The 26,858-nt window shown below is 37.2% G+C and overlaps 1 protein-coding gene and 1 long non-coding RNA gene across 3 annotated transcripts in view; both read left to right on the top strand.

The window, feature by feature from the left end:
• LOC118265228 (cadherin-86C) overlaps window positions 1–26,858 on the top strand; it is a 115,415-nt gene that overhangs the window by 76,295 nt on the left and 12,262 nt on the right. For both annotated transcript variants that reach the window (XM_050706068.1, XM_050706067.1), the window contains exons 3-7: window positions 17,094–17,284; window positions 17,901–18,145; window positions 18,869–18,952; window positions 20,223–20,348; window positions 23,336–23,600. In XM_050706068.1, the coding sequence (XP_050562025.1) occupies window positions 17,094–17,284; window positions 17,901–18,145; window positions 18,869–18,952; window positions 20,223–20,348; window positions 23,336–23,600 (911 nt within the window). The remainder of the gene's footprint in view (window positions 1–17,093; window positions 17,285–17,900; window positions 18,146–18,868; window positions 18,953–20,222; window positions 20,349–23,335; window positions 23,601–26,858) is intronic.
• Window positions 7,646–8,441, top strand: LOC126912698 (uncharacterized). Its single transcript, XR_007707347.1, has 2 exons — window positions 7,646–7,791; window positions 7,955–8,441. It is a non-coding gene; the product is annotated as an uncharacterized LOC126912698 (long non-coding RNA).

Genomic DNA, 26,858 nt, shown 5'->3' with positions numbered 1-26,858 from the left:
CGCGATACTATCGACGTATCGTAAACGTCACTATATTTGGTAATACACCTCAGGACGACCTCAAACCTTCCAATACTTACAAACCTATGACACGAGCTTCACATAAAGTAGTAGTTGGCCTAAGGAACATAGGGAAGGAATAATTCTTTTGTTTTTTGTGTTCAAACAAAACAAAAGAGTGTAACTAGACAACTTTATGTAATATCGTGACTGGCTGATTATCTCAAATAGATACCTCGTATAAAAAGATCCAATACATCATTTTTGACAACAATAGATTGCAATAAGACCGTTGATATGAATAAAAAACGGTGTCAGAGGTCGGAGATACATAACAATTTGGTGGCGCGACCAATTTCGTAGGCCTTATCATAGTAATTATTCGACGTAATCATGATATATGGCTCTTACTTCCTACTTTTATGTTAATTCTAATTCAAATTACTTTTTTATTGCACTTAATAAGACATTAATCTTATTTCTCGAATACTTTAATATACGTGTGGGTAGCGTAGCTCTTTCTCAAACTTTGTAATTGATATTTTATTTTAAATTGAATATATTTAAAGTTACCGAAAATAGACCCTACTTGAAACACGAGAGCAACACTAAGATTTGATTACAATCAAAACAGCGTCTAAAATAGACGTAATTTTAATAAAATAGCATAAAATCTCCCATTTCTCTCCCCTCTAATTATGCAGTCGGCATTTTTATCTGATAGAGAATCCTCGTGCAGTCAAAAGTCATGTTCCTTAGCAGAATAGCCACGAAAGGATGGACGGAGTGGTTAGACTAAACATATCGTTCCATCTCCCGATGGTATCGCGCCTAAACTAAGCACCGCCCCAACGTGTGCGCAACTTATTCGCTCCAACTCGCACACGTCATTTAGATACGCTTCCGATATCAATCTACGCAATTTACTTTACATATTTTAAGTGTTAACTTTAACTTTACATGGTTTTCTATTAAATACTCTAAGATAAGTAGCTGATTAATTACTAAATGCGTTAATCTTTTTGAAATTAAATAGGTAATGAAAAGGTTTCAATAAATCATTACAGTCATCCATAATCTTATAAGGTGCTTCTATTCTCAAAATTACTTTCTGCCGCTAAGGTCATTGACTGGCAAGGCCATATAAAAAAGCCAGTCCACTTCAAGTATGATTAGATGCCTACAGTTGCAAACTAGAGCATATAACTAAATAAGTAGTCATTAGTGCCAAAAGCATTGTTAGAGGTACATAATGTATTATTAATGTGAAACGTAATGATAATTCACACATAGAGTCGGAGCTATAAATCGGAGTTGATTGCAGCTTAGCGTGCATTACACCGTTACGAACAATACAGCGACGACATTTACACCGATACGCACCAGACGTACGTACAACGTCTACAGCCCGCACCGCCCACACAATCTACTCTTTCGACACTCAAATAAGCCATAAATTATAATTTTAAAACACGTCTCGAGCCGAGAGCATGCGTGCGTCCTATAATGAATGAGCCCATTGCAACTTCATAAACATTTCACTGGCTCGTTGCCTCTAATGCGACCAATTGATAGATGAATGAGGCACTGCTGGATACTTTTCGTTCTTGACAACTTCCGAGGGTCTAAGCTATGCTGTGATTCATGGTGAGGTCAAACAAACCCCTAAAGCCGTTAAAATGATTACTCGACGCCGTAAATCATAGTCGACAGCATCGATAATCTCCTGTACATAGGAAAGTAAACAAAAAAAAAAAACAATGACGCATCATAACAATGAACATTATGTTACAACGAGGTCAGTTCACGATATCAATAGTTAAAAAGTTACGACTTTCTCATACACAGCGTAAAGTTTTATCGAGTTCATTGCAGATAGTATGCTGTTGCTGTTGCTCGTAATATTCAATAACAGCAATTTACAATCGTATGGGTGGCATTTAACGTAGCGATGGGTTTAGTACTAAAGCAAATATAAGTTGTATGGGAACAATGCCCGAGGCGCAGTGACCGACCGGCTCGCCTCTTGTCCATTGATTGTACCTTACGATGACAAGCTCACGGTATCGCAAATAAGTATTTATTGCAGCCACACAAGTGCCTCGTGATGTGAAGCTTTGTTTGTGGAAGTGCGTGTAACGAGGCCTGGGTTCGAACCGGCCAACTTATTTGTGTAAAGGATTGTAACAGTGGAATTCATATCCAGGGTCTTTGAAATGCATAGCGCTCACTGTTGCGCGTATATTGAAAATGTTTATTTGACTATTTGGCTATTCTTCGATTTTATGTGACGTAATAGACCTTCTAAGGTGATTACGTTTATCGAGTTTATTGGTTGGACAGTATCGTAATGTAAGATGTAGCTTTTAACTATTACTATACTAGCAAAGTTCTATAATACGTTCTCTGACTTTTAAGCAGTCAGCCATCAACATCATCACAGTCATTATAAGCCACAAGAATTACACTCCTGAACATACGCAATTATCATCTCTAATGACTTCCACCTCCAGATCTGCCGATTGGAAACGAGCTGCACCTTCTATACTTATATTCAGCAAACACGAAATGACTCTTAATTATAAACCTATAATTAAAATAGCAACCACACTACACACCAACCATTCTACGCTATTTTGTTTTTACGAGTAAACAGTTCGATTACCAGTTCATCCAAATGATTGCCACTCAATATTTATTACTACTGCAGAATTACTCTCTTCCTTGGGAGCTAATTTTATGTTCCACGTTCCACCTCCTTACCTATGTGTGTGTGTAGAGGTTTGTGTTAATTGATAGACTCTTAATACATGCAATTTTATTTCCAGAAGAAGTAGGTAGATATGTACATTTTTTAATTATCACATCTGCAGATGCTTGCAATATTGTGAGCCAGAGAAAATATCGAGGGATTATCCATTGACTTCTCCGGGCGATAGGTAGTGTCAGGACTCTTACTGACTAAAAACCACCCCATTCCTACTCCTGCTTTTCGAGCCGGAATACCTAACCCGCTAGATAGTTCGCAGCTCCAAGGGAAAAAAACCCTAATGACCATTTAAAAACAATGTTCCTATAATACAATAATGCCTTACTGGACCCAAATCCACTATCTACTAAACCTATACAATCGTATTAAACCCTAAAACGATACATGTAGGTACTTCTAAACCCGCGCCGTTTCCAAGAATAACAGTCACCAACTTCCCGAAGCGTATTACTATCAAATAAAGACATCTTGTTCGCGCTTAACCTTACAAAAGAGTTACAGAGTCATCGCGAACAAGTGCCGGTTTACTTATCGTGTGATGAAGATACCGAGATGATACAAACACCAACGAATCAAACTAATCCAAGCTTTATGTCGATATAATAAAGTTGAAAGTCTAATATAAAAATTGGACAAAAAGATATAGGTTGGACTGCTGTTGTTGGTACTATAATAGCACCAAATAAGACGACCACACGATTATTAGCGGATCAGAGGTCAAAAGATTCCCCTTGATAACTAAGCTTATCCTACGATCTCCGTTAATTGTGTTCTACAAAGAAACTTTGATTAGAAAAAAGAAGGGATTTTTTGGGTATATTCTTTGTGTTTCTTGAGGTCATAATTAGTCAGCAAATTTCTGTTTTTTGGTCATCGGATCGTTTACGGTTTTGTAATAGTTGTTTTGTTATTTTGAGTCCATTTTTATTTTGATTTTTTAGTTGTGTAACGCTTTCTATGTTATTTTACTCTGTTGCTCCTGCTTTCAACTCGTTATGAAGTAAAACCTTTTTTTTATTATTCCAATTTAATTATTATATTAACTAGCGCCTTCCAACGCCTTCCCATTGCGTTCCAGAGGGATTAAATGTATCCTATCACTCAAGTCAGCTTACCATCTACCCTGTCTGTATACCAATTTTCATCAATATCCGTTCAATAGTTTCCATGATTGACAGACAAACGTTTAAAAATCCAAGCAAACAAACTATCACATTTATAATATTAGTGTGATTATATTATTTAAGTATAAGTACCTAATATGAATGTTACATAATATATGCTTCCTCGTACGACCAATCACTCAAAGTCAAGCTTACCTCCAGGCATTAACTCCTACAAAACATTATCATTACAAATCCCTATACTTACGTTAACTAATATTTCCTTCCAATTATTAGCTACTTAATCCGAATCAAGGAGTAGAGATTAAAATGAAATTATTGCGATTTAGAAGTCATTACGAATCATTTACTATCGTGCACAACCACATGTTATGTACCTTCCAGCAATTACGAAATCAACTCTACTTGATTGCACATGGTCCTTTAATATATGATTATGAACATTGAACGTATATGTGGAAGGTTTTAAATTAAAGACAAACTAGAGTTGTTGGTTAGGGATTTACCTGTGCTGCGGACTGTCTAGCAGGTTACCGAGGCTTCGGCTCGAAACGTAAGAGTAGGAATATGGTGGTTTTTAGTCAGTAAGAGTCTGACATTCCCTCTCGCCTCGCTCAAGGCGGGAGAAGTAATTGGATGAAGCCTCAAAAAAAAAGAATTTACCTGCGTCTGGTGGCATTAGGTTATGTTATGCTTAAAATATTTATGCCATAACCATCCCTGTTTATTAATTAGTACTTGGACCTTGGTCTTGAAAATGTTATGTGTTGTCGAAGAGGACTGGTCTTTTACATTGTAATAGGGCTTTTTTGATTTTAGTACTATGCATATAATCCGAAAATCTCTTATGTCAACTTTGTTCCATTATCAGAAACCGTAACATAAAACTGAGACGTACACACAAACAGACAGACAGTCATCGTTACATGTAGATCTACAGAAAATCAAGTAAAATGGATCGCTGTAATTGTTGCCCTGAGGTCAACGTATGTATGGAGATAGCTCACGTTGGCTACTGCATACTAGTAGGGCGACCCGGGTTCGGCCGCGCATTCCTTCTTAGGCTTAATAATACACATGACTTGGACGTAACGATGCAACTCGAACGCTCGTTAACTATTCTCAGTCGTGTTTAGCTTACCTGCTCCGGTATTTCGTAACATATTATGGATGTGAGCAAGTAAAAATGGAGGTTTATTATCTTCTAAAGAAGGTTTTGCTTAGTAGAAAAGGTCGGAAAAGTGTTTGGTTAGTACTTTTTAATTGACTTCCCAAAAAGGAGGAGGTTTTCATAAATTTGTGCTTAAAGTTAATAAATACAGCACTCGACGTTGCCATCCGAGGTTCTCTTAAATTTTCCAAAACTATGTATGCATCAATTTATTGTTGCTTTAGTGAAATAAGAATTCTTGTATTTTCTCAGATAATATAAAGAATTCAGTTAGTATATAAATAACCCGTCTTTGCTTTAAAATATAAACGTTGAACTACTTTATATGTTTCTTTTTTATTTCCGATCCTGTCAGTATTAACTGTCCTTCATTTGGAATTAAGAATCTAATTATTTCTCCTCCTGGAAACCATTAAAGGATTATTACACATGAATGAACATAATATAATGTACTAAACAGCGTCTACGTCGATCTAAACTCAATGGAAATCGTTTTTGTTTACATAGGTATGTATCTTAATTAAGTATGTAATGCCATAACAAATTTTCATTAACAGTTTACGTGACAACTAAAAAAATCACCTTCGAAATAATTATTAATTTTGTTAAAAATAAAATAAAAGTAATAAAACCCTATATCGCCTTCCTTCGAAATTTAAATCTCGAAAACCAAACAATTCATAAAAATGTCACGAAGGACGAATAAAAAAAAAAGAAATGGAGCCATGGATTTACTAACCAGCCAGCTATGATAGAATTATAAATATGATAATAGGATTTATCGGGCATCCGGTACCACCTCATTGTTAAGCGACATTGCCTCCTCACTGTTATATTAAAAGCCTTTACTATGAAATACCAACTTAACACGACCGACGGCGAAATATGGAACTAAAATTCAAATGTACTGAATTTGACAGTTTCTTGACGTTTGTGTTTGGAAGTGGCGCCACCGTCTAATGTCAAATTATGTTGGACATTAACGTGGTAGAAACCTTTACAATATGCTCTTCTAATGATATGTGAGATAGAATCGTCTCATTATACTTCATCCGGAATTCGTTCTCATGACATTTTTTGTGAGGATCCAATAAAAAGTGTTCACATCCCAGTTGACAGTTAAGGTCACCTCTTGTCCTGTCAAAATGCAAATATACCTCTTTGTTGTGTCAAATGAAACTTAAAAAGGTCTGTTATTAAGTTTTTTTTCTCATTTCCTTACTAACACAAGATGACTAGCATCTCTTAAATAAATTATTCCACCTATAAAATATTTAAGGCCCAATTTACATTGAAAAAGTTGTTTGTCACCGTTGTTCTTTTTTATAGGTTCATTTACGTGATGTTTAGCTGTTTATTTACACTGTTACTTTTTGAACACAAACCAATATGGTCAAGATGGCAATAAAAGCATTTAACGATGGTCCAGATGTGGGCCATTTAACGATCGGAATGATATAAGAAATTCCTCGTATCACGATACCGAAGATCACGACTGCAATTCGTTTGGCAATAAAAAGATTTCTAACGCGTCGTACTCGTTCCACTTTCAATAACGATATTTGGTGAAAAAATGTTCCACATTCTAATTGAATGAGGCGTTTAATTCTATTAATTGGGTTTTATAGTTACGCTATAAGCTTGTTATACGTATCGGAGTAGCCCATCGATCTTGTGGTGGAAAGCAGGTATTATCTACTGATCACACCGGTATTAAACACTCGGTTTAATAGTTGCAAACGCTGCTAATTCTGAGTCCTGAGTTTGTATTACGAAGCATGCGCAGTGTTAGACGACTTTTACAATTTGTGTCTTGTGGGAGTTCATGTGTTTCAGTGCTGTCTTATAAAATGTTTATTAGATGGTGGAGAATAATTTACTTAAGACGTCTTGTATTTTAGTCATGTAGACGTAATTATGTTTTATAATGGAACTTTAATAAATAGACTTCAATAGTGGGAGCTCTTTTATCAAGTGCAAAATAAAATGTTAAATTATAAAGTGTTCTGCTGTCTGCATTAATCCTTTAGTGGGTTTTGTTGGATTATAAAAAGTAAGTACTTACTACCTACCTACGTATAAAAGGTACGGTAAATCGTAGTGTATTTAAATTGGCTACTACGGTATTTGCGGGTTAGCCATAAATGTGCCATAACTTCGATACGATTACATTCTTAACCGCAGCGAATGAAGTAGGCTTTTATTTAGATTGGAGCACTTGGATGTAGATTTATTTGTTATTCTACTTAGTTTATATTTCTTGTAGTATTATAAACTTATTTGTTAGCGATAGCAAGAAGAAGAAAAAGAATTATAACTAGTTCTAATTAACTAAAAACAATTATTTACTTATGTAAATATTCTGAGAAAAGCTCAAATAGTTTTGAGTCACCAAGAGCCTCTTCATCCAGTAGACTCCGTGACGTCACCCAGTCTGCGCACGCGGTTCGTAATGAAGAGTCCTCTGTGACTCGAAACTAGTAGAGCTTTTCTCAAGAATAGTCATGTGGGTAAACACGTGGGTCTCTCGATTGTCATTATAAAAACGTAATTCTTATTACGTGTAAAACATACTTACCTAACCCTAGAAAGATAGTCTGCGTAAAAATTACGCATGCGTTTGCGAAATATAGCTCTATCTTTCTTAATAGTGGGAATCCATAGATGTGCGTTTAGGACATCTCATTCGTCGCTGGGAGCTTCCATATGGCGCAAGTGGCAGTAAGGTAAGTATAACCGATTTTAAGATATAACGACCCCATGCGTTAAAATTACGCATGATTATCTTTTACGTGACTTTTATGATTTTGATTAGTATAATATTTTTTTAATTTTTTTGATGTTATTGTAATTGTATATTATTACTAACATTAATAGTTTCTTTTATAGATATTGGTGCAACAATGGGAAGTAGTAATTTGGACGAAGACCGTATCCTGGCCAGTCTCATGCAAAGTGACGACGAGCTTCCCTGTGAGGATACCGATTGTGAAGTAGGTGACCATGAGAGTGAAGATGACGTGCAGAGCGACACAAAAGAAGCTTTTATAGATGACTTAGAAGTAGACAGAAGAAAATACTGAAGAACCTGTAGTAAAAAAAGGAATTTACTGTACTTTTTGCCCTTCTAAAATAAGGCGAAGGGCAAATGCGTCTTGTAATGTGCCAAAACTGTTTGTAACTGTTTTTTATAGAATTCTATGTTCCTATAATATGTATAGGATATTGTTATTGTTGATTATGTGAAAAAAAGGCCGATTATCATGGTTAAAAATAATTTATAGCAGTAAAAGTAAATGTTAAAAAGTTTATTTGATTTATGACTGAAGTTTATAAGTTTGGTTATTTTTTATTAAAAATATATTTATAAATATATTATCTGCAGTTTAAATTATTCTTATATATGTGTCAATATATATAACATACAATTTTATTGAAATAAATTAATAAACACCAATTTACAGCTAAATAAAACACATGCGTAAATTTTACGCATGAGTATCTTTTCCGTACTACACAATATGATTATTATCTTTCTAGGGCTAAATAAGAATTATGTAAGGAGACATCGGATTTAAAGCCAAAACAATATTATCTTTAAAAAACTATTAATCAAGTCATCTAGTATAACTTGTTGACAGTTTTCACAATAACATGATAGTAATATTACGAACTCAACGAGTTTTACTACGTATTTCTTTTTACGACAGCCCTAAAAATAACGTAACACGATGTTCACGAATTCGCTCACAATCATTTCATTCATTCCGAAGCACCTTATGGTCAATTTTATTACTGCGGGCACGAATTTTAACCAAAGCTGGCCGTGAAAATACCTTATTAAATTCATTTTAAATTTAAAAACTCATAAGACACAACGAGTGGTCGTAATTTAAAATTTTAACAGCTTTATGTCATTTAAATTCATTCTGTAGAAACTTTTAAGGTCCTATGTAATCACCTGAAGCTATAACTGTCTCTGCGATGAAAAATGTCCGTTCGTTTCGTTCATTCGGTCTTCGTTCCCACGCATAGGGGTGTTAAAAGCCTCTATTATAATGATCCGTGTTGCCACTAAGATAAATTTTAATTACCTATCCATGATTTATTGTCTGTTCCGAATACTGACGTTAAAATTTAAATTAAGAATTATATTCTATCCTGCCAGTATCTCGAGCATTGACACTTTCGTACCGAGAGAAAATCTTTTCGTTGTAATTGGGGGCTATCCACTTTATGCGTCATCAATGTTGCCATTACAAAATTCGAAATGACTTTCCTAATGGTTTATTTTACTGGCTTCTGTCGCGGTTAATAGCTCATTTGACTTATGGGGCGAATAAAAAAAAATCAGAGCCGCCATCATGGAGTTATTTCTCCACACTTTCTTCTTGATAATACGTCATTAAGTGACACAATTAAATGTCGTAAACGTCATTATTTGCTTCGTTTGATAAGGAAAATGGTATCGAATTGGAATGACACTGTTTTTTAGTTGTTTAGTATAACGGTGTGCAACAAATTGTTCCCAGGTAGTTGATACCTCGTCGGGTAAACAACAATCATTGGTATACCGTAAGCACATAATAGGCACGTATCTCACCCAGCTTCGCGGACGAAACGAGAGTCCCATTTATCAGCTACACGTAGCGGAATTTAAATTCTGAAAGAGATTTGACCGATTAAGTCGCTAAGTGAAATTAGTTTTAGTTTCTGCTGTAACTGTTGTTTTAATTAGCTTTTTTGGAGTTGGTTGAAAATGTGTTCAAACCATTTCAATTGTTCAAATAGCATGTGCAAATGGCATTTAATTAAAATGTAATACCATAGAATTTTTATCTTCTGCTAATATACACATTTAACGCTATATCCATAACTATACCTTATAGTATAGTTGCTATAGAAGTATATTATAACAACACTTCTCAGCATTTACTTTATAAAGTTCTATTTACTATCTAAAAATAATGTCTAAAAATAGTGTAGTAATCTAAATTGTCTCGTGTCCCAACTGTTACCAAACCTTTTTGATTTTAATATTCGAATCATTACGTCACTGGCCAGCTTAGGCGCATTCAAAAACAGAAACCTCTTAATAACCGACATAAAACCTATTTAATCTGGCCGAACACAAAACAGAATTCATTAACATAATTTAAAATTCGAATAGCTTAAACAAACAAAAGAAATTGATATACAATCGATAACTAACTATACAAATACAATATACGCTTGTATGTATGTACGTATAATAGTTTTCATTGTTTCTCTAAAGGCTGTGTACATAATACAATGGGCGAGTGGGCAGTGTTGGGCAAAAATGCCCACATTGTGTAACCGAGATGGACCAGCGATTGAGCAATATGACACATAATCAACCAGAAATATAAGACCTCTGGTCTGATCAATTCTCTTCATAAAGCCTTTGAAACTATAGGTCTTTGTTAACTGGTCGTGCATACCAAACTATCGATGAAACTAGGTTCCAAATGAACGCTAAATGAGAAAACAGATTTCATTAAAGTTCTCAAGGAAACGGTTTGTATTTGAAAGACGGAGTTTTACTTTATTGGAAACGAAACGAGATGACTTTCTCTAAATTTACAATTTAGTTAGAAATGTTTTTTATTTACTCCTTATCCTAGAAATGTAAATAAACATTAAGAAAACCTAAATAAATTTACTCATTCTTAACTTTACGCATAACTTCGAATTTAGTATGTATTATTTATCTAGATTTTTTCAAAACACTCGTCTAAAACCCAAGATCAAAATACATACACTATAACGATGCAGTATATACATATTATTGCCCTGTGCTATATCCATGTACTAATATCAGAACAGTTCCAAATTAATTAAATCCACGACTAGTTTCTCCTTTAAATAAAATCGAACGTGATACATAAACTGATAAACAAGATATACAGCTATTACAGTACCATAGTCAACCGGTAGACTCGACTATTAATTTCAATTACATACATATAGTAGCAGAAAATCCATACGTAATACTTTATAGCCACCATTTCATCATAGAACAAGATTAGTATTAAAATTTATTACCATGTTATGTTATCTTCGTGACAAACAACCTGATACAAAATAAAAAAACCGGCCAAGTGCGAGTCGGACTCGCCCATAAAGGGTTCCGTAGCAGCAAGTAGGTGACATAATATATAAGTTATAAAATGACTTGGTTTTACAAAGTGTTTGTATGAAAGACATTTTTCTTTAAATCAGTTCCTTGTATGGATTTTTAATTTTATAAATTTTTATTCAAAATTCGAATAGCGGTTACCAAAATATATCAACCTACAAAGTTTCAACTATGTAGGCCCAACAGTTTCGGAAATAAATGGCTGTGACATACGGACGGACAGACAGACAGACAGACAGACAGACATGACGAATCTATAAGGGTTCCGTTTTTTGCCATTTGGCTACGGAACCCTAAAAAAGTAATTGAATAAGTCATTAATCAATTATATCTGGAGCATTTTATTATGGCTTCGTTACGTTGCTCAATAGTTTGTTTATTTGCGTTTGATAATAAAATTTTATAGGTCCGCCATTGCGTTTAAACAAGACCCTTTCAACTAATGCAATAAATAAAACGCGTTATTTTCAATTTTATTATTTTGGAGTTGAAGATCGTTTTTCTATTCAGTACTAGTTGACCCGGCAAACTTCAAACAACAAAAGTTCAATTTTTCTTTTCTCACCTTTTAAACTTTCCTGGATCTCCAAAAATTCAAGATCAAAATTAGCCAAATCGGTCCAACTGTTTTTTAGCTTTAACGAGTTTACATTAGGTTCGATTCCCGAGAAAGACTGAGCGTGTTTCGGTTTTTCGAAACAGCAATTTTGTGCCCCGATTTTAGGTTACATGGGATATAGATTACATTGCATAGCGGCATATTTTTCTACCTGATGGAACAGAAACAAGACTATACATATATAATAATATAGATATGATACAGCTAGACACGTGCGATTTAGTATTATTGGATACTAAGTTTTTTTACTGTAAGTGTTTTAATAAATAATATACAGGAAAACCTATATTTATCTACATACTGGTCGACCTCACACATAATTCTGTCTGCTAGCTGTCTGGCCGAGCCTTCCTTGAACTTCAACTAAAATAAAGACAAAAAATTGCTTAATTGGTCCAACCGTTCTTGAGATTTATAGTCAGCTTCATAAATTGATCCATTTTTATTTTTAAGGGTTAGGGCTATCTGAATGAGGAGACTAATACTAAAGGAATTTACATTAGTCATTCTCATCGCCACTATCGTAAAAACTGTCAAGCTAAATGAGGGTGCTTTTCCACCAGAGATGTGCTATGCTGCGAGGATGTAATAGCTAAGCTGTGAAACTGTGTAACCGTTGCTAAGCTATGTAGCTGTACGAGTCACGGGCAGAGCGTCAATTTTAAAATGAACACACCGACCTGTAGATAATAGAGAACAAATCACTTTTGGCAATAATTTATGTTACTTGCAGAGGAAACAAAAGAAAGACTTTGGACCAATCCATCACAGTTTACTAAGGTCCGTAGGTTCGTTGTTGGAAACGCATAAATCCCTGTGGTCTTCAAACGTCCACATCGTAACGTTTAGCTCTGTTCCTTTAGAGCCATTGTTACAACTAATTTGTTAGTCAATTGTTGAATTATAATTTTCCTGCAAACACGAAATGGGTCAACCGTCGTAAATAAACTTGGCAAACACAATACCGGTGTGAGTCACGTCATAAAGTTTATGTTATGTACTAAAAATCTATGAAAAGAAAATGTTTGAGTAAATATTATAACAGGTGAAAAGTGTACACTACGATTACAACGACTTTACACCTGATCGTCCTTACTCGATTTACTAATTTCAAGTGTAACCTATCAAAATTTTTTAGTTAATCACACTATCGCACTAATATTATAAATGTGAAAGTTTATTCGATATTTGTATGTTTGTCCGTCAATCACGCTGAAACTACTGAACAAATTTTGATGAAATTTGATATACAGACAGGGTATGAGCTGACTTGGGTGATAGAATACTTTTATCCCACGGGAACGCGGGCAAAGCTACTGGTAGAAACAAGTACTAGTTAGATTCACTTCCATATAAATTGCCAAAATGTAAGTTAACAGTTTGTACGAGTAGTACACGATACTTTAACGTGTTTCAATAAACAAATTAACTTTGTACTACACTGAGCGAACTAACTTCTACCTTTAATAGGGTCACGGGGGGTCAGTTTGCGTGATTCCCGCTATAAAATTACGTTTTTGTCCAGATTTATACCACCGCGATACCCCCTTAAATGGGGGTCATGATTAACTGCACGACATTAATAAAGTTTAATAAGTTCCCCAAGCTCCTAGACTGCATTCGGTACTGTTAATCTATATTAACCGACCTTATCTTGGTCAACATCTTCATCGAACTATCTAGAAAATGATATCATTATCTTCCTGTACTTGTGAACTTGTCTTGGATAGAGCACCTAGCTTCACTGACAGACTGACGGACAATTTGAAGTTCCTAATTAAGGACTAATTGAAATAAATGCTTTGACTTCGGTTTTGGTATAACTTTGTGATGAAATAGTAGTTTTCTACACTACTCGAAAACGAACATCAACAATAAAATTGTTATATGACTGTGGATGAAGCATTTGTACAATACTCATTTTATTACACGAGTAGTGTCGTTAAAACTCGGATCGCTTATTTGCTTAACATAATGAAGTGAAATAAAAATCAATAATATCGATACCCACGCTATTTGACTGACCGAGGCCATATCGTGAACTAAACCTCTAACCCCAATTCAAATAAAAATAAAGTATTTAAAAAGCAGTGACGCAGCACAAAAACCTCATAAGATCACATTATGGTAATCTCGGGTTTAGCTAACACCTCCCAATATAGGATTAGGCCGATAATCCCATCGGTGGAACGTCTGACTTCCTACGATTTCAGTTTAGTAAATTGATCCCTCTGTATTATTTACACCGTGAACAATTCACCTGGTTTATTCCACTACATTGGTTAAACACGTGTTTTTGTCGAGGTCGTAAATTAGCAATAAAACCTGAGTGAAAATTTAGAATAGCTGCAGGCGAAGGAACCATGACCCGATATCTTAACAAATCGATCGCCAGCACATAATGTTACGTTATTACGAGATCGTATATTAGAATTTATAATAAGCAGACCGCGAGGCTATCTGTCGGCGCGAGGCTCACGTCCGCTCCTCACACACTCAGTGTTATGGTAATGGGAGCCGTGACCAAAAGGGAACCACTCTCTATTACGCGCTGCGTCGGGGTCGGCCTCCGGTCGGGCCCCGCTCGTTCGGACGACGTCGTGCGCCCTCCATTTTTGCCGCATCTCCCGCTGTTAGGGACCAAAGCCGCAGGACCGACCGACCGCTACTTCCCACTTCAAAACGAAAACACTCATAAATAATAATGACAAATGATATTCCACTACGATCGCAGTACTCGTTACCATTTCTGGTGTAGTTCACGCCTATAACTTTTTATGGGAATGTTGTCCCTATAAATAGATTGTAGTTACAAAGCAAGTTGCCTGTTTTGAGGTTTACACCAAATTGTTGGAGCTTACTTGAGAGAATACGGTCGTATTCCCGAGAAAGCACATTACCATACCATAAAGCTCATATTAATGTCAAGGATAAGCGGACTGTCAGATGATTTAAAGGTAAATTCTCGGTTCGCATGGACTCACAGATAATGATACCTTAATTGCGTTCCTGTGCTTTCCCGAATGATCGAATGGCAGTAATAGCTCTCTGTCTGCCCGAAATGACTTTAATTGGCGTTGGGAGATGGCGTATATTCAATAGACTTTGTTATTATTGTTCAGAAAGTAACAATTAAGTATCGTTTACAGTTATGAAGGAAATTGTAATTCTTTGGATAATGTTACAACATTGAGGTGTGTATCAAAATGTTGCCGATATCTAGAGCTAGGTGTAGTGTAGTTCACAGTCCGGGTTGAGCACGCGACAAGATTTAGTGTCGCAGGCGGCGGGCGTTCACGTCAGACAAATATTTCACCTTGGTCGCGGCGCCACAAGGAAACACCGATGTGACGCAGCGCACACAGAAACTTGCCTGCGCTAAATCAAACTCCAAGAGCCTTTGCGTACACATTCGTCTTTAAGATCCACCTCTAGAACACAAGCCTCCCTACTGACTGGCAATAACTTTTACTGCTGAATAATTGCCTCTCAGACGTTGGGACAATATTAATAGCCCTCGCATACCGCGCCACTGCCTTCAGTCCGACGTTCTTCAAACTCCAAATAAATGTTTTTCCAATACAGTAAAATCTTGAAAACATTCGTCTAAACAGAAACCCGATACATATCAATTTCGTCCGCATTATTTCTTCGCAAAATGTTTATCCGAAAGTTTCGAAGTTAGACATGTTCCATGTTAACGTGCCAGTGAACTTGTTCGTTGTTGGTGTTACTTACACAACTGCAGCGCAGTAGATAACACACAAACAGACAACACGAGAATGGGTTTACTTTAGTTCGCCGGCTGGATTTTGTTTTAAAATAGTTATGCCACAGTTCAAGGAATACGAGAAAACTAACACCACCTATTTCGTAAATGTTTTAGAGTACCTAAAGAAATAACTGGTATCTATTAACGTATTGAGAGCAATAAATTTAGTTTGGCGTTAATAATAAAATAGTAACAAGCAAATATACAGTAGTTTTGTAATAAAGGAATGGTTATATCCGTGACTTAATTGTGATTGTTTGATCTGACAAAGCTGATCCGAGATTAGGAGCGCAGGTTGCGTATGAAATTAAAATAAAATTGAGTTGATAGCATCCCTAAACGAGTTATTACGGGCGAGCCATAAAGAGCGGCTACTTCCTGGTCGGCACAGAAGCGGCGGTATGATTTCATAACTCGAATTTCCCTTTCGCAAGGCTTGCTTAGGTCTGCGGTCGAAGCTGATCCTAAGAATATCACGGAGATACGGCCAATTTATAATTTAATGCCGGTTGCGCTCGCTCCCGACCTAATCGTACGGGTAGTTGCGGACCTAACTTTTGATTTCAGCTATTTGGAATATGATTTACTGAGTTATGCTTATGAAGTGGGTCGCTGCTAAACCTTGTTTGCGAACTTGTCACTGTTGCTCGGAGAGTTGCTTCTATGATTCAACTTGGTGACTATGTAGGATCAATATTAAAGAGGCTTGTACTGAGTTATTTGCTACCTAACTACCTGAATTCTTAAGTATTTTGGTTTCACTAACTATAAAATTATTTTCATGGACAAAAATATTATCATTGAATTTTTATTTTAACTCTATCCATTTTACTTCTACACAAGGTCATGCATCATTATCTATTCATAGTCTCTAGTATTTCCTTATCGATTATAGTGTATGAGACATTCTGCAGTTGCTAAAGGTCCCATGGGAAATACCGTAGAAAATATTTTTTTATTTCTTACCATCCAATCAAGAATAATGACACCGTACCAAAACTAATCGCATTTGCGTCACTTGAATTGAAACTAAAAGGTTAGTTAAACAACGATGTTACTTCTTCAACATTAAGTAATGAATGTCATAATAGGTATGTTACTCGTTTGTCCGACAAAAACAGCATTAGGGAGGGATTTTCTTGATCATCCATGAAAAGTATCATGACTTATTACTACACAAATTAACATCTTGTCTGTCGGTATATAAAACACATTGTGTCTCGTGTAGATCTGCGTTCGGACATATAACGGATTAAACGACAAACTTACCAAAGTACTTATTTACACTCGTATTAGTATACAAAAGCCGTAGCTAGAGCCGTAGCTATTTTTACAAATTTGAGAAGTCAATCCATGCAATGTCACAGTTAGCATAAGCATTTACTCTTCGTAGAAGAACAAAACAATTTTCAAATGATGTGTAATATCATATGTGTATTCAATAAAACAATTTTCTCACGAACCTCTTAATTTCCAGGATGACCTTCGCCTTGGCGCTGGTGGTGGTGTGGTGGGCGGTCGGCGCGCGCGCCGGCGAGCCGGTGTTTGACCCCAGCACCCTGATGCGACTGGTCCTCGTCCCGGCTGACGTCCCCGTTGGCTCCGTCATCTACCGCGTCCGCGCCTCCGACCCTGACTTCGATTATCCACTGCACTTCGAACTTATTGGTAAGGGTTTTAAGTTTAAAATTGATTGAGAAAGGTTTAACAATCTTATAATGATTGAAGACAAAAGGGAAATTATCGTGGACCTAGACGTTTTCAGACACGTAAAGTGGAGGTTGCATTTTCTAGATAGTGAATTAATTTTAGAAATTAATATTATCTATCTGAAAAAGGATTCATTATAAAGAAACAATCTAGTCATAGCTATGTTTGTTAGAAAATATAAATTTTGCTGAAGAGAACTCGACCCTAACTGGAAGTAACCCAATATTGCGAGGTTCGGAACAAAACAAAGCGTTATTGCATTCCATTAGCCAGGACACTCGAGAAGATAATTTGTCATTGAATTGCGGAAACTTCAGCAAACAATTTCTGTTTCGCGAAAAAACAACTGTTTATTTTTATTTCACGAAAAAACATGGTTCATTATTTTTAAATCAATGGCTTTTCTTATTTTTCAGTCTATATATTTATTAGGAGTTATACTGTTACCCCTTCCTATATGCTCCTGTCCCCAATTATTTGGAAACTGTAGTTACTCACATAGCATTACGATACGATTTTACTATTTCAATGTTAAATATATTTAAAACTACTGTTATTTTCTTTCCTCATCCAGGTCAGATGGGTCGCCTAGACATTGGTGTGGAGACACTACCCTGCACTCGCTACAACTCGGTGTGCCAAGCCAACATCATTCTGCTGAGGCGGTTGGAACCTGGTCGCTACGTGGACTTCAGGCTATCAGTCCGCAACACCAGGGGGCGAAGCTCCCGGATTGCATGTTCCGTCACAGGAACCAATGCTACTACGCCCAGGGATACCATCTTCCCGCACCAACCTGGCATCATTCTGGTGCCTGAGGTACGGTTATACTTAAGTTATTTGTAAAGGTTGTGAATCTACGCGGAATTGAAAAGATAATATACTATAATAGAAAATTATACAGTAGCTAATTATTATAAGTATTCTGAACAAAGATGGATAATGTTAAAACGAAATTTTAGCTTTGAAACCAACAACGCTATTCACCCGCACATGCAAAAGTCTTAAAGTCGATAATTGAAATACTGCAATTACGCTTCTTACTTACAGATATTATATTACATAACCCTTAACATGTTATACTGCCTTGAGTAAACGTAAGTGCATACCTAATCGAAAATTACTTTTCAAAACCAATTTCGCTAAAGAGAGGTTGCAAAGTTAAAGTATTAGGGGTTTATCACTCCAAATGACACCTGATGATAGTTTATTGCAAATGCAAAAGCCGGACAGCGAAAGTACTTGCATTAAAAGTGTCGGGTATAAAGATGTTCATTTGCATAGTCCAGTTATAATAGCAGATTTACGTGGAAAAAGCACCTGTCGGTGTAGTGGAGAACAAATGAGGCGACGAGAAGCGTGCCGTGTGACGGGAGTGATTGATGATGATGATGACGTATGTGCATAGTGACACAAAGGACGTCTGCCAGTACTAGGGTATTAACATTACGTTCTAACAGATCTCAGTACTGTAGATTAAATAAAATATTGCATTTCGTTGCACAATTTGAATAATGATTTTATTATGTGTTCCTTTAACAGGATGCCAAACGTGGAACTGATCTCGAGATAGTGATAGCAAGAAAGAACCCTGTGTCACCGAAGCCTTTGGAACTCGAACTTTGGGTAAGTACTTGTACTCTAGAGAATACACGATCTAAAGCTACAATGATTGGAGGTTAGCTAATGATATTTTATGGCAGCGTCGTGTTTGACACGCATTTCGTTGTAACCACATAATGAAGTTTCGCTCGCACGCTAATAGGGATCATTTTCACGGCGTTATTGCTGACGCGGGATACACCTTTGCGAAACTCATTTACGCTTTTATGTGGTCGGAACCCAACGTTACGTACAGGAATCGACTCCCACAAATTTGAATAGGCAATCAAATTCAAAATTACGGGGCGGAAGAATTCACAAAGCCACGTAAGATCACGTAATATGTATTGTTCACTTTTTGAATCCAAAATCAGGTCTCGACAGCCTCATGACCGTGCGAAATAATCTAATTTTCGCTACAATTATAATTGCGTATCCAGTAGACTACCATTTCAAAACGATAAATTGTAACAACAAAAACGCTTTGAAAGCAGAAAAAGATAATAAGGCGAAAGCCTTCTTACTTCTCAATTTGCAAAGTAACAACATAATGCGCTTAAAGCGATTTGTGCCTCATTTTTTGAAACAGAAACAGATCTATTCATCATCGAAGCAGAACTGATTGTTAAGACACTCGATAAAATTGGACTGGTTGATATGAATATTTCTACTATTATTTCTGGAATGGGATCACATTAGGCTGCTTCTTAATAAGTGCATTGTGGTTGTTCGCATTTCGCGATGGACCATCGGACGGGATGCAATTACCGGACATTAAGAGCCAGGCGTGTTAAAATTCTCACAGAGCCGGAGAATGGCTAGCACCATTCGAGGTCGTTTTATAGGCTTAAATGCTATAATAATGGAGATCGTGTCCTTACATGTAGAGTAATTTTAGAGCGTCTGTTGTGGGCCGGGTAACGTCCAATGGGAGTGTAGAGTTTATTGTATCGGTTCCGACCCTTATTTCGATAATGGCCGCATAGTCGTCGCTAAGTAAGCTGTGGGAAGTGATATTGTTATGAGTTTAGAAGGGATTTAGAATGGCTTGTTGAATATGATTATGGGTTCCATCTTTAATCAGTAACATGACCTTTAGTGTTATATTCGGTTTATATGTATGTATTTCGAAGTAATAAAGTCTTTAAAAACATGTTTACATCTAATGCTGCTTTATAAAAAATCTTCTTCTCTAATAAGTCATAACTTTTAAACATATACAAAGACTTGCTCTTAACGTAGTTTAAGCCCTTTTCTTAATTGGTCATTATTTATTTTATATTTCCTTCCACAGGGGTCACCGCTCTTCGCTATCCGGCAACGCCGCGTATCAGCTGAGAACACTGAAGGAACCATATTCCTAGTAGGACCTCTTGACTTCGAGGCCCAATCTATGTACCATTTGACACTACTGGCTGTGGTAAGTACAGCGTTTATTCAAATGAACCCTGTTCCCTTCTAATTAGGGTTAATTATTCAACGTTCCTCACGAGATCAGGCCAATCTAGTATTCCAACTAATGATCACTATTTAAACTGTAATTAATTACGCCAAAACAAGTGCAATGGATTTTGTGGCTTGTGGTACATTAACTGATGTATGTACAGCTGGGATTTAATTAGGGTACTATTTTAAGGCCGCTAGTTAAAATAAGGTTGCTCTAAATTGCAAACCTAGTCGTGGTAAGTAGCAAACCTTTATGCTGGTTAAAAGTCACAAATGAAATCGGATGGTGTGATACATAAGAGAACTCAAAATATACACATGGAATAACGTAAACGTGAAATTGCAATACATATTTTTTTATGGTAAAGAAATTCGCAGATTTCTGTAATATACGCTAGATAGTAATTAGCACATTTATTTAATTACATTCAGAATCCAATTTATTATAATCTGAAGACTATGACTGTAATTTAATGAGTTCCAATATACTATTAAAGTCGTTTTAATATTCATATGAAGTTAATATGTTCCGTAAATTATATACGACTGTCATTACCGCTTCATTTAGTCTTAAATTCTTGCATAATCCATATTATTAGTTGGCATCTATATTAACTCATTAAAGATCTATAAAATTAATTTAGTGTTAACTTTTTAATTATATGAATTTATTTTAACCTTTATCTGCCGATTATTAAAAATTTTTCAATAACTACTTCTTTAATAGGGAGCCGTCTTCAAAAGTTATAGTGCGAACCTTTTTTTTTTTTTTTTTTGAGGGGTAAAATCACCCATGACTTTTCTCGCCTTGGGCGAGGCGAGAGGGAGTGTCAGACTCTTACTGACTAAAAACCACCCCGTTCCTTCTCCTGCTTTTCGAGCCGGAGCCCCGGTAAACCCGCTAGGTAGTCCGCAGCTCCGGATCAGGCATCAGCCCTATTGGGCCCCATCTGTGGTGGTCTGATGGCTCTTTGAGGCGTGCGCGGAACGCGACGCGCCGCACGCACGGGTCTGGTTCTGTTCGGGCGGTGAGCTACCCTTGCTCGCCGTCCGCAGGCCCGCACTTACGGTGGCCGGAGATCGTCTCGGGATCCCCTACGCCCGGAGTGTCTTTCGCGACGACTGGGGCGTGAGGAGGTTTGTTCTCTCACGCGCCCCGCCTCCTCCTTAGCTAGCATGACTGCTTCGCACAAGGAGGAGACGGCATCCCAGTCCCTCTCGCTCCGCACCATGGCCTGAACCAGTGCCGGGCGCGAGAGGTCGCCGTCGCCGACCACATCCCTGAGGACTTGGCGGTGCTCAGCCCACGCAGGGCACACCGCCACCGTATGTTCTACCGTGTCCTCCGGGCGGTCCTCACAGTGATGACACCCGGGCGTTTCCTCCCGCCCAATAAGGAACAGGAACCTACCGAAACTCCCATGTCCGGTAAGCACCTGCGTTAGGCGGTAGGTAAGGACGCCGTGGCGCCTCTCTAGCCACTCCTCAAAGAGGGGACTTACCGCTGCGATGACAGCGAGCCCAGCCCTCGGTTGCGACAGTCGTTGCTGCCATTCCGCCATGAGATCGCGCCGGAGCTCGTCCCGCCACACACTTATCTGGCGCGGCAATGGAGTTTCGCCCCGGCGACACGCGTCGGCGCGCAGACTGAAGACGCGCGCGAGCACCTTCGCCTCCAAATCCCACGGCGGTAATCCGGCAAGGAGGTTCGCCGCCTCCCCGGAGATCGTGCGATATCCACGAATCACCCGGATGGCCATGACCCTCTGAGACGTGAGCAGCGCCCGAGCTGGCCGCCGCATCAGGTTCGGCGCCCACACAGGGGCGCCGTAGAGGGCCATGGACCGCACGATCCCCGCGTACAACCTCCGGCAGGAGGCATTTGGCCCCCGAATTGTGTGAACCTTCATTTATTAAGATGGGTAATAAAAACCTCCAAACATTGAAAAATACTATGTTAAAAAACCGCATCAAAATCGATGCAGTCAAACGCGAGATAATCGCGCACAAACATACATAATTACATATACAGGTCAAACTCAGAACCTCCTTTTTTTAAGTCGGTAAAAAAATCTAGTCGTAGTCTTTTTTATGATGGTAATGTGATTACAGTAATCCATTATATTTACTCTTACCTACCTGAAATTAAACAGCATCATTTTCCTTATATCTACCAAAACACTTCGTTTTCTTTCAACAAAAACATTTCTGGGACAGAAAATACATTTTTTCGTTTCCAAACCAATTTGTGTCAAGTTCGAAAAAACATAAACTCAATTATTTTCCAGAACGTTCACAAAACAACGATATTTATTGAGCCATAGATACTCTAGAGACCGGGATCAGTTGCGTAGGAGTGCACATTTATCGATTAAAAGTACCTACTAGCCCTATAAAATAATACTTACTGAGTCCGTTCATAGTGTGGTTGAGCCGAGAATAGAACTTGCGAGCTCGTGGGTGTTCTTACGAGGGGATTAAAAGATTTATTCGCTGAGAATAATACTGGATAAGAGCCACTTACTTGTCTAGTGACAATATTGAAGACTTCATAAAGGCCAAGTGTTTGTACTAAAATCGTTATGTTCCTTGGACGGTGTCATATAAATAGCTACAGGAATCTAGAGCTGCGTTATAAAGATTGGGGCAAAAGCTTGTGTTTTTTTGTGATATAATATAGGCCGGTAAACGAGCAGATGGATCACCTGATGGTAAGCAATCGCCGCTGCCCATTGACACTCGAAACACTTTTTGCCTCTTGGAGGTTAGGATTGGAATGATTGGAAAGAGGGGTAGAATCTCACTTTCACAACAAAACACAACACAAGCGTTGTTTCACGTCGGTATTTATTTCGTTTGAATTGAATTACAATCATAACAAAATACGTAATTTCAGATTAAGGTTAACTTTATATCATCAGCATTTAACATAAAATAAACGACATTTATTATTAATTTCAGGATCCCTACATAGAAATAGGCAAGGATACGCGCAACATCGCTGGCCTGGAGGTGGTGGTGGTCGTTCAAGATGTCCAGGACATGCCACCAGTGTTCACCTCAGCTCCTCCAATCACCCACCTTCCAAGGCAGGTGGCGCCAGGAGACATGGTGGTCAGGGTCAGGGCTGAGGATGGAGACAAAGGAGCTCCCAGACAGATCAGATATGGGCTAGTATCTGAGGGAAACCCGTTCACGCCATTCTTCAACATCAATGAAACTACGGGTGAGTTAATGTTTGATTAGTTTTTATAAACTTATTTTTAAGGATTTGTATTTTGTTTATAGAATATCCCAATAATTAGTACGAGCGTTTGGTAATACTAATTCAAATATAAAGCTATCTATATACTTCTTTCCGGAGTACCTAACGGGTTTACCGGGGCCCCAGCTCAAAGGGCAGAAGTAGGAACGGAGTAGTTTTTAGTTAGTTAGAGTCTGATACTCTCGCCTCGCCCAAGATGGGAGAAGTCATTGGATGATTTTATCCACTTAAAAAACCTTTATACTTCTTAACATGTAAATTAGTAGTGAATTCACAATCCATTTCGTTGCATACCATAGAAAATGTGACGTCAAAACTATGAGACAGCAGCATTAATGCAAATGGACCACTTAGATTATTTATTAGATTCATAAAAATCTCTCACATTTATTTCATAATACTTAAGAGTAAAACAATGGGCATACATACTACTTAAAAACCCATAAAGTTGAAACTATCATCGTTTTTAATGAGTACCTATGTGTAATAAAATTATAGAGGGCCATTCTGTTTCCGATTCTCATAAACAGCTCCGTAAAAAGCTTTTCTTAATTAATTAATAAAATCTTGAACGTTTCCGACATTTTATCTCAAGATATTCTAACAATGAATCTCTGAGATCTTCCGTTAAACCATCTATTAATATAGCTCTTAAATATTGTATTACTTTCATTAAGATTTCGATTAAAATGAGGCTTCATATAGCCGGGTATTAAAATGCTGCATTACTGTAGCGGTAATTTTGCATTAATATTAATTCACCGGTCAAGTCCCTCTGACTTGCAATATAATAGCAATCTCTTTGCTTAATTCAGTCCGTACGCTTTTGAATTGTAGTAACTTAAAAAAACTATATTCACAACTTTTTAACTGGTTTGAATGAATAACACTGAAGCTAAAATTACAGTCTAGTACTAAACATAGTATCAGTTTCCCAAAATAAGTCATAACACAAAATGTTCAGAAATAGTAACAAAACTGAAAATTTATTGGCACCAACTTAAATTTTATTGTCGCCAAAAGAGGTCGTGAAAGAAACGTAAACCACGACTCGACCGTCTGCAGCCCACTTTACCTCAACGTTTGGCCTTGATTATGTTACTAACTTAGTTCCCAAGACTTCTAGAATGTAGTTTTTGTTGTCTACAGTAGGTCAGTTGAGTTTTTCATACATTTTTTCTTTCTTGATAACATCGGAACGTCCGTCGAGCGTCCGGCTTCCGTAGGATATCCTACTTCCTTATCGTTGGTCGACACCCACCCCTTATGGCCCACTTGCTACAAAACTATTACTCGCAACCTTGCGTGACCCACTTTACTTCTATAACACAATCAGATTTAGTTTGCACTCATTTTCCACCAACTTCCATTTTACGCCATCAAAATTAATAGCGAAAGTTTGTTAGTTAAGCTAAACAATTAACGTATAGACAAACTGCTGGGTTCTGGAATTAATTGACGGGGTCACTTCTCTAATTTGTTTTGAAACGTTACGTTCTGCAGGTGCGTCAAACGGTACACAAACAGTAACAAACGTAACATCCACTAGACGTCTGCCACCTGCTTAGCATAATATTTAGCATAAAGCCCAACAATTGCCGCTAGTAGTTACCATTCGGGAGCAAACTTGGCACCAAGTTTCCACGTACAACTATATCTAAAGTTCAGCCTTACATCTAAATTCCCCTAACAATGCCATAAGTTGATGTTGAGTGCGTGGCTGTGGCCGCACTGACAACACTTAACAATGCGTATTTGTTTGCTAACAAAACTACAAACACGACGGACTTCGAAAATGCTAACAGGGCTTTTAATGCAACCTTGCATTCTGCTGAACAAGCACATAATGGCTCATTAGACCTTACCGGTCGCGCTCTCGCCTCGCCATCCATTGTTTGTAAAGCTGCCCTACCTTACTTCATAATAAAGGCACTTCCTTTGAATAGCGTCCCGGTACCTACGTAGTAGCTGACAATACAATCCCGACTTGCTCTGACATTATCAGCTCGAAAACTATGCTCGCCTCCGCAAACTTGCCCCTTAAGAACGGTTAAAACTTATCGGAATATTGGAAGAGCTGTCGTGTTTGAGAATTTGTCGCATTAATCAGACCACACCTTACGAGCATGTGAATGGTTATCGAGATTCAATTTCGGAGTTAGTAAGAATATTCGGAGCCGGGTGCTATACTTGGGTACATACGAATGGTCGTATTGTACAGCCGCCCATAAACTTTATTGTGATTCCGGTATATAAAGTAGGTGCTATTTTCGTTTCATTTGAATATTCTTGCGTGCAGACTGTTTATCAAGCCCCCTTAACTTTTAAATACATATACCTAATATGTACAATCAATATAATAAATATGTTAATTATTTCCCACTTTACACTGTTACATTACTGGGAATTATGCTTTTGTGGTCATAATTCGCAAAACAGGCGCCTTCTAACGTTCAAAATTATTAGCATACATCAAATTCCAATAACATATTTCCTTCATAAGATTAATAGGAGAAGTTTTCCAATAATGTAATTGTTATTAAAGGTACAATGAATGAATAATGTTTAAGCATAAAGGTTAATCTTCGCCATTAAATAAGCGATAGAGAAATGAATAAAAGAGGCAATCAATTCGGTTCATTAGTTGAGCCACTCGTCCGCCATTAATACCGCGTTGGTGTTCAATGCAAGCTTTTTCATTTAAATGTGACAAAATAAATGTGACTGCAGTTAATACATTTTTAATCTTAAGCGCCTTAAAAACTTTTAATTGTTTTTTGTTTATTTTTGGGTGAACATTTTTAATTAATTATTCATTTATGTCGTATGTTACATTAGTTATTGTATTTTATAATACTAGTGGTCGCCTAGTGGTCGAAATTCAACCATATACGATTTAATTTACAATACCACTTAACATACGTTCAAGGATAATTTTTATTTAACTCAAACTCAAACAAACTCTTTTATAAAACTCTTTTCATATGAGACGTGAGAATATCATCGCAATTTGACGTTTTGTCAAATACGATCAGATACTATGCATGTGTGTGTAATGTTTTATTTATTAATTTAATGTACTTTGTAAGCATTATTTTTGAAAAATATTAGCGTCCTGCACTTCTCCTACACATAAACTATAAGTGTACCAAATTTTATCCTCCTACATCCGCCCAATTTTCGTAAAAAGCGGTCCAAAGTTTTTGCATCACGTATTAA

The sequence above is a fragment of the Spodoptera frugiperda genome, chromosome 28, assembly GCF_023101765.2.
Source record: "Spodoptera frugiperda isolate SF20-4 chromosome 28, AGI-APGP_CSIRO_Sfru_2.0, whole genome shotgun sequence".
Classification (NCBI taxonomy): Eukaryota; Metazoa; Arthropoda; class Insecta; order Lepidoptera; family Noctuidae; genus Spodoptera; species Spodoptera frugiperda.
This window is presented reverse-complemented; position numbering and strand designations above follow the sequence as displayed.